This window comes from Malurus melanocephalus, unplaced genomic scaffold (assembly GCF_030028575.1).
Source record: "Malurus melanocephalus ecotype Western Australia unplaced genomic scaffold, MMel_1.1 scaffold_374, whole genome shotgun sequence".
NCBI classification, from domain to species: domain Eukaryota; kingdom Metazoa; phylum Chordata; class Aves; order Passeriformes; family Maluridae; genus Malurus; species Malurus melanocephalus.
Window position 1 is genome coordinate 698,494 of NW_026623606.1, and position 8,956 is coordinate 707,449.

An 8,956-nucleotide genomic window follows, 5' to 3' on the forward strand; every position below is an offset into this window, starting at 1 on the left:
GTCTGCCCGCAGCGACACCGGCCTTCTGCTCCCAGCCAGGGGCTGGCGGCGGCACAGCCGGCACCGGGTGTGCCCCAAAGCCTGCCCCCGCCTGGGAGACACCCGGAAAGCAGGGCGGCCCTGAGCTGACCCTGTGCACAGCCCCAAAAACTGGGTCAGGAGCAAAGCAGCCCAAACTTCCACCCTGGCGCAGTGACCACCGGGCTGTGGCATCACTCACTGGTGAGCTGAGTTTGGCAGGGCTCAGTTGGTGCATCCTCCCTGCTGCAGCATTTCTTAGATTTGGGCAGAGAGGGAGGATCAGACTCAGAGAGGATCTCCAGGACAGCATTCCACAGGGAAAGGGACACCACAGTGGGTCTGTCCTGCCACACCAACCTCCTCAGGGCTGGTTTCCAGCTCACAGATCCCACCAGGGGACACCGGCCACGTGTCACAGGCAGCAGGCTGGTGAGAGGCCACACGAGTTCTGCAGCTTCAACCTGTCACCTCCACCCAGCACGTGGCCCTGGCTCCATCCCCACCGTCCGTGCCCTCCCCGGGCTCACAGCTGCTCTGGGGTGCAGCGGCAGCAGCAGCAGCCACCGCCACCACGCGTCACCCCGGCTTTCTCTGCCTCGCTTGCTCCCGTCCCACGCAGCCCAGCTGGCTTCCTAACACTGCTGCTTAATTAAAACCAACTGGGTGGAAAGCGAGCAACGAGAGGCAGAGCCCGCGTGGTTTCTGACAGAAAACGGATGGAGCGGAGCCGCGCACCCCGGGCCGTGCCGCAGCCAGGAGCCGGCACCTTCCCCGTGTCCCCAGGACTCACCGGCATACCCTGGGTCGACATGGGGAGGGTAAAACCCAAACTTGATGAAGATGGGGATGGGGACGCCGAACTTGAACCACTCCACGACATAGGGAGGGGGCTGTCCCGTCAGCGGGTGGATCACGTCGCATGGCAGGATCACGCTCTCGCCAGCGCGAGCGGTCACGAACTCGGGCTCCTCCCTCGAGCCGAGGGCACCTGCGGGGGGGGCGAAGGAAAAAACTGTGGCTGATCCCACTGCTGGTCCCCAGCRTGAGATCAGGACCCCCAGAAGAGCCACAGCAGAGGCACTGCCCATCCCCAGCCACCTGTCTCCAACACAGGCAGCCCCTGGCTATCCCTTGCCCCAAAAACAATGGGGTCCCAAGCCTTTCTACTCAGCTCCAAGGCAACCCCGAGTTACCACAGGGACAGTGGCCATCAGCACACTCTGCTCCAGGACAGCTTCCCAACCTCTGTGCCAGGGTGATGTCCAGCAACCCCATAAGTGTTTTGAGGACCTCTTTCTCTCAGTAGAAAGGGGCACAGAGCATGCCTAACACTGCTCCCCACATGGCAGCACCATCCGGGCTGGTATCCCTATGGCAGGGAAAATTTCAGCTTGTGCCCCTGCATCCTCCAGCGGGTGGCACTGAGCTTTCAGGGGCTACTGACCACAGCTCTGCTGTGCCAGCCCACGGATCCAGCTCTCCCGCCGGTGCCAGGGTGGGCTGGGCCGCCAGAGCAGCGATGCTCCAGCCAAGCCCGCATGTCCTCGGGCATCCCCGAGAGCCCCACGCCTGAAACCCGTCTGCGACCTGCGCGTCGGGTCTGTCACCCTGCCCCTCCCGGCTGGGTAATTACAGGGGACTTTGGTCTCAGCTCCCAGGCTGCTCCACCCCGGCTGTGCCGCCCTGCTCGCTGCAGCCTGGCGTCATCCCGCTCTGCCGGCAGCAGCAAAGCTGCATCCTCAGCACAGCGTTCGGAGAGGGAGAGCGAGGGAAACCCAGGGCTGGGGGGAAGCCAAACGGGGGGTCCCCAAAACTAGGTTCAGACCCACATCGCCCTGCCCATCGAGGAAGGGCTCCCCGTTTTCCTGGCACACGCGGCCGCTGCCTGTTCCGGGGGGGATGCTCGGGGAGGGATGCTCGGGGAAGCACGTTCCCACTCCTCCGCGCTGCTCCTCGGGGCCGCCGGTGATTGGCGGCGAGTGACATCACCGCTTCCCCGCCGCGGGAGCCGAGCATCACCGAGCATCACCGGCTATTTTTGGCTCTGGCACAAGCGCGTACCGGCGAGAGGCCCGTGATGTGCCACCCCACGGGCCCACCAGCCCAGCGTCCCCGCAGGAAGGACACGGGCAGAGCCGGCCACGCACAAGGTGGMCACTGCAGAGGGGCACAGCCCGATGGTCACCCCAGCGTCCTCAGCCCCCACGCCACCAGCAAACTGGGCACGGGCGGCTGTTGAGCTGGGAAGGCGGGCTGGTGGCACGGGGTGGGTGAGGAAAGCCATCTGCAAAGAGCAGCTGCTGCATTGCACACCCTCTGCAGGCACCCGACCCTGCTGCAGGGGTCCCACAGAGCCGGGGTCCCACAGAGCCGGGGGGTCCCAGAGCCGGGGTCCCACAGAGCCGAGGGTCCCACAGAGCCGGGGTCCCACAGAGCTGGGGGTCCCACAGAGCTGGGGGTCCCGCAGAGCCGGGGTCCCTGCAGAGCCGGGGGGTCCTGCAGAGCCGGGGGTCCCACAGAGCCAGGGTTCCCACAGAACCGGGGTCCTGCAGAACCGGGGGTACCGCAGACCCGGGGGTCCCGCACAGCCCCAGCTGTACCCGGAGCCCACCGGGGCTGGGGGAAATCGCTGAGCACACACGTGCAATGTGCACGCACACCCCCACACACACTTTGCACCGCCTCGACAACACTCTTGCACCTTTCCATCCCTCGTTAGCGCTGCATCGCCGATGAGCTCCCATTCGCACCCTGTCAGCAGGGACGGTGTCAGCCCTCCCCTGCCACCCCGGCGCTGAGCTGTGAGAAGCCGTCCTGACCCCGCTGTGCCCATCCGGGGAGGGGTGGGGGCTGCACTGCAGGGCTGGATCCCCCCTCGCTGCCCGTGGTCCTCCTGCACCGATCGGGGACAGCGGCTATCACGTGCTGCTCAAGAGCATCCAAGGACACGCTTCCCCGGCCGCCTTGCCCGAGCGAGCAGGTCCCCAGCACCTCRCCGCCTTCAAAGCGACATCCTCTACCCAGCAGAAGGAGAAAATGGAAGGGGCAGCTCCCCAACCCCTTCCCGAGCCCCCCACCCACCCCAGYGCTTCAGTTCCTGGGGTATCGGGATGGAATCTTGGTTTCCAGCAGCTCACCACCAACCGGAGCCTGGAATGCTGAGGTTCGCCCAGCTGGAGCGAGCTCGCTGCCCAAGAGGCCACCCAGACACCCYGGGGATGGGCGCCAGGGAGTCACACCACGCCAGGAACCCCTGAGTGGCTCCCTGGCAGAGCAGTGGGTGACGTCCCCGGGCAGGGGACGAGCCAGCCGCTCCGCCGGACCCACGCCTGGCCAGGGCTGCCCGGGCACAGGAAAATAGGTCATCCCCGGCAGCTCGCAGCGCCGGTGTCTGATCGCAAGGCCGGTGGGGAATTGCACGCACGGCTGAGCATCGCCTCCCCAGCGCACGGCCGACTGGCAGCCACGGCAGAGAACCGGCCCCCGGCTCTCCCCAGCTGCCACCCGCCCCGCTACCGGCCCCGTGCCCTCCTGTCCCCACTTCCAGAGCGCCAGCAAAGCCATGGGGAGATGCCTCACAAACCCTCTTTGGGTCTCCTCAACTTCCCAGCCCATCAACCCTGCGGTCCCAACCCYGGCCAGGTTTTCCTTCCAAGTCCAGGCCACGAAGAAAGCGAGCAATGGAGACTGCAGCTCTTGATTCAAAGTGTTTTCTCACCCCCACATTCGTAGGGAAACGCTTGAAAACAACCCGCAGACGCCAGAAGAAACAGAGCACAAATAGACRGGGTATTTTTAAACCCACTTGATTTTCCCAGCCAAGTTCAGAGAGGTTTCAAGGCTTAACCCRCAGTTTGGAAACGGGGTCAACATCAGGGAACGGCAGCAGGGATGCGAACCCCAAACCCGCCTCGGTGCAGGAGCTCACGTGAAGCTGGGGGATGCCTCGTAAAGAAAAACAAGTAAATCAACAGGCTTCGTCATCCAAGCAGATCCAGGAAAAATAAAAGCACGCCGCGTGCCAGGAGGCAAGAATACAAGATGCGGAGGTGGAGTTGAACAGCATCCCAAAGGGAGAGGAGGGAAGGCTGCCGCCACCGAGACGGTGCCACCGCGGGGCTCCCCAGCATGGTGATGCCAAGGATGGGGAGACCCTCGCTTGGATCTGGGCATCCAGCTCCTCCCAGCCCCAGGGCAGAGGTGGAAGGTGCCACGGGGCTYGGTGAAGATGAAGGCATCTCAGGTGCACTCGCTGGAGCAGGAGCCTTCGTRCAGGTGCTTCGTGAGAAGGACGCGGCCATGGCAGAGTGGTTTCCAAAGGAATTAACGCCTGGCAAGGCTTTCCTGCCCGGCCCAGTGGACACCCATGCCCTGGGGCACAGAGGGGATGCTGTCCTGACCCACCACCGCCTTGCAGCCTGCTAACAGAGGCACCACTATCCATTTCCAGTGCTGCCCCACACCCCTGGCCCCTCCATGGGGACAGCTGAGGGTGCAGGAATGAGGCCCGGAGCCTGTGGACCTCTCCTCGCTGCTGAGCCGAGACGAGATGTGCTCTGACACCTCCCGCTCACATCGGTGGAGGCGGGATATGGCAGGGATCTCTGAGGACAAGGCCACCAGCGTGGCATATGGAGGCCAGCAGGGAAGGAGAGCAGGCAGCCATYGCCATGAAATGAAGAGGGAGGCGACTGCAGCGCAGGGTAGGGGACAGGGACAGTGTGCTGCAGGGACCCTGGCTGCCAGGGCAGGGTGGGGGTGCTGGGAGATCTCCTGCCCCCCACTTCTGCAGCCCCCCTAAATATCTCAGTGGGGGCTGCTCCCCATTACAAACCCAGTCCCTCTGCCTGTCGTGGGGTACCCAGAGCCCSCCAAAAGCATCCCCCTGTCCCCTGGTTGGGGGCAGCCCCGGGGCCGGGAGCGCAGCCCTCACCCCCTCCCCCAGCTGGAAAGCAGCATCTGGGCTTTCAGCGCGATTCCTGCGTTTTAAACCCGATTTTCCAGATGGATGGAGGGCGACGCGCAGGTCAAGTGACATGCCTCAAGGTCACRCGGGGCCAGGGAGGAGAAGGATTAGCAGCTCTGAGGGGTGGCTCGGYGCCCCATTCACAGCGAGATGGGGATCAGAACCCCATTCCTGGGCATGAGGGGTGCCACCACCACCATCCCCAGGCAGGCAGGCAGCTGCCCTGGCATCCCAAGGGGAATGCATGCATGGGATGCAGCCCCACAGTGGGTTCTTGCTCCCTGGAATRGCACAGGTGGGAATGTGGCTGGCCRGGCAGCAGCTCAGCAMGCACATGGGAGCACAGGGTGGTGCTCTGAGAGGTACAGAGATGGAACAGGTATGAAAATGACTTCTCTGAGGTCACCCTACTCCCACCGGGGGGTCCCCTGTGCCCCCTCCCTCTAATCGCCACCAGCCCCGTGCAGAGCATCCCCAGGTACCACACAGCAGCTGCCTCGTGGGAGGCATCATCTCCCAGCAACGACGGGCAGAGCTACCTGTGCGCTCCCCGTGAGCTCCCTCCGTGTGCCACGGGGCCGAACGAGCAGCTGCACTGTGGGAGCTGGAGCTGAAACCCATCCCAGAGGAGACCTCCTGCAGCTGGAGAGCGCTGCCAGGGTGCTGTGCCCCCAGCCCAGCCCCACATGGCACCAGCATCCCCTGCCGGGCTGGCATCGCCCTCCCCACAGAGCAGCGGGTACCATCCCGGTGCCTTCACAGCCCTCCAACAGGAAACTGGGATGCAGGCAGCACTCCGAGCTGCCCGCCAGCAGCTCCTGAATCACGCTGTTCCTGGCTCAGGCAGCCCTCCCACCAACGCCAGCCTCTCCATGGAGGAGCGGGAGGAAGGGAGTTGTTTTTCCAAAGGCCAGCTGGGCGCTCCGGGCTCCCGGCTYGGGAGATGCCTACCGCAGGGAAAGGGAGAGGAAGGGCTCCTCCATCAGCGTGGCACGGGCTGGGCCCGCTGCCTGCCCATCTGCAGGGCTTCTCGTCCAGCATTGAAGGCATGACCTCCAAGGTAGAGAACTGGAGGTCAGCGGGAGCTGTTCCACCCCGCCACAGCTCCGGAGAGGAACTTGCAGGGTTCAGCCATCACCAGCGAAGCGGCATCTTCCAAGTCAAAAGGCAACCGAGCCGGSAAAGCATCTCCACAGAAACCCTCCRGCAAGCCAAGTCATCRAGCGAGACGCTCCCTGCCCYGCACGCTCCCATCCAACAGGTCCAGAGGAGCAGAAAACCTCCAGGGAATGATGGAAACGGGAGCCGGGCCAACGCCCTTGGCCGTTGCCGGTGCCAAACCATCCCCTTGCCAGAAGAGAGCGGGGCCAAAGCCGCGCGTGCCAAATCCAGCGGCTCCCGGTCCAGACTCCTCCACGGCCAAAGAGGCAAARCCCAAAAGCTCTGCGCCGGGAGCGAGCCGGGGACGCAGCGCTGGCACCGCCACACCGAGCCACTCCAAGCGGCCAAGGTCAGCGCCGGGACCATCGCCCGCTGCCGTGCCCAGGGAGCCTCTTCCACAGAGCCGAATCCTCCCTCTGCAAACCCTCCTGCTGGATCCACGAGCATCCCCACTGCCTGAGTGGTGYCACAGCGTCACACTCGTGGGAGAGGGAGGAAAAGCCCCTCGGCGTGACGGCACTGCTGGGAATGCCAGGAGGCCGGATCCCTCCTCTGACACCCACTCCCKGCGCGGTCACGTCCTGGCTCTCCTCCCCCATGCCATAAGAGGGGATAAYGCACCCTCCTTCCCTCTCTGAGCCGATTAACGCCTAGAAAGCCCTCGGAGAGCCAGGCAAGAAGGCTGCTCAGGGCCAGCACCGCTGCTTCTCAGCTCGGCAAGGAGGAAGCGGTGTGGGAGGAAGACCATGGCAAGAGGAAAAGCCCCGGGGAGGGCACCGGCATACGGTGAGCCCCAGCTCTTCTCCAAAGCCCTGTCCCCGAGCAATGTGGGGTGACAACCCCCCACAAGGAATGGACAGTGCTGGGGCCAAGGGGCTGCAGCAGCTGGGGCGAGTCCCGTGGGCTCCCTGTCCCTGCGGGGGCCACGCCGGCCCGCAGCACCCCCTCCCCCGGCACCCACCCACGCATTACTCACGGCGTGTTCATTCATCACGTACACGCTGCTCCACACGCACAGCATCCCCCGTGCCGGGGCTTCCCGGCACCCACCCACCCCGGCACCAGTTCCGGAGCCCCTTCCKAGCGGCTCCAGGGTATTTCCAAGTTCCCAGGTGCTGAACTCGCTGCTCTGCTCCTCTCCCCGGCAGAGCATCCCCGTGCAAGCCGCTGCTGCAAACGCTGCCTCACCACACTGCAGCACGCAGTTCAGGCAGGCAGCAGCCGGCCACGGCTCAGMGAGAGGGGCTACGCACCCCCAAATGGGGCAGCCCCATCCTGGCACCTCCAAAAGGACAGCCCCATCCTGACACACACACCCCCCTGCCTCCAAGGAGCCACCTGCCAGGCGAGGAGGACAAGGGACTGTGGCGTGGCACAGTTGTGACCCACTGGGCTCGAGGAGCGCTGTGAATTTGGGGGGGCTGCAGCACCCCGRCACGTGCCCCCTCCCAGCCCACCCGTGCCCGCCGAGGCAGCGTCCCCAACGCCACAGGGAGGGGAGTGGTGGTGGCTGCCAGCCAGGCATCGCTTGCTGCCGGCAGCCACTGCATCCCCATGGGCAGGGTGCGGTGACACCCAGGGCACAGCTCCRGGGTCTCATCCCGGGCGGGGACCGCCGGGACGCAGGTATAACCCTGTGCCCAGAGCAGAACCAGCGGCAGAGATGGGGGACGGTGCTGCACCAGCGGCAGGCAGCTCCCCTCTACCTGCAGGGATGGCTCGGAGGGGTGGGAGGGGGCTGGCAGCTGAAGGAAAAGAAGCCAGAGCAAGAAAATCAGGGCTATTCCTTGCTGCCGTCTCCCTGCTGACCTTGGACAACCCTGTGCCTCAGTTTACCCCAGCACAGCAGCCAGCCTGCAGTGGGGGGAGAAGGAGGGCAGCCTCTCCAGGGCGGGGGGGTGGGGAGCAAAGTCACCCCCAAACCCGCAGCCGGGGCGCTGCAGGGGAAGGCGACGAATCCCTCCCGCGTTTCTCCTTGCCCAGCCGGGCTACCCTTGCAGGGAAGGGCAAACGCTGYCCGCACCCCCCGGAGCTGCCGCAGGCGCTTCCCCAGGATGAGAGAAGAAATCCGAATGCGGAGAAACGTTTGGCCATCCCTGATCAAGGGGGACACTCAGCCAGCCGTGCCTCCCCCCCGCCGGGACCCGCACCCGCTTGCTTTCTCCCAAAGGGAATTTCCAAGCCCTGGGCAGAGGCTCAGCCGCACCGGGAGCGCGGCTTCCCGAACTTCCCCAGCTGCAGCCGCTGCCCTCGGGGAGGTCACGGCCAAGCCCGCCGAGCGCCTGCGGAGGGAGGATGCGCCGGGCGCTCCCGGCTCCCCCCGGYAGCGGGGGATGAAGGAATCGCCAGCGCCCCGCCGCAGCGGGAAGCGCTCGGTCCCCGCACCGGCAGCGGGGAAGACGCGAACACCGAAAACCCCCTCCGGAGCCGCAGTACCCCCTCCTACCCTCCTCCCCAGCCCCTTCCCGGTACCCTCTCCCCGGGACGCGATGCCCCCCCCGCGGTGCGCGCATCTCTCCCGGTCCATGCGCATCCCCCCGCCGCATCCGGTACACCGGGGAAGGGGGGGAGACACGCAGAGGCGGCCCTGCCGCCGCCCCGCAGACCCCGGCGGGCCCCTCCCGAGCTCACCCCGGCGGAGAACATCCCCCCGGCCACACTCACCTTGGACGGGCAGCCCGCGGGCGCCGAGCACACTTGCTACCAAAGCGGCCACATACCAAATCATAGTACTACCGGCCCCCGGTGCGCAGCATCTTCCGCCCGCCGGGCGGCCCGGCCGGGGCGGGGCGGGGCCGGGCCGGGCTG

At 65.8% G+C, this 8,956-nt stretch overlaps 1 protein-coding gene across 9 annotated transcripts in view; it reads right to left on the bottom strand.

Moving 5' to 3' along the window:
* Nucleotides 1-8,956, bottom strand: part of IGSF9B (immunoglobulin superfamily member 9B) — a 71,927-nt gene that overhangs the window by 35,156 nt on the left and 27,815 nt on the right. For 6 of the 9 annotated variants that reach the window (XR_008966172.1, XR_008966171.1, XM_057378780.1 and 3 more), the window contains exon 2: nt 812-1,009. Coding sequence is in view for 7 of the 9 variants with exons in the window: in XM_057378780.1 (XP_057234763.1) it covers nt 812-1,009 (198 nt within the window). In the remaining 2 variants the exon portion in view is untranslated. Of the gene's footprint in view, nt 1-811; nt 1,010-8,812; nt 8,951-8,956 lie in introns of those variants that run through there. The other 3 variants (XM_057378785.1, XM_057378784.1, XM_057378783.1) reach the window with 1 other exon arrangement.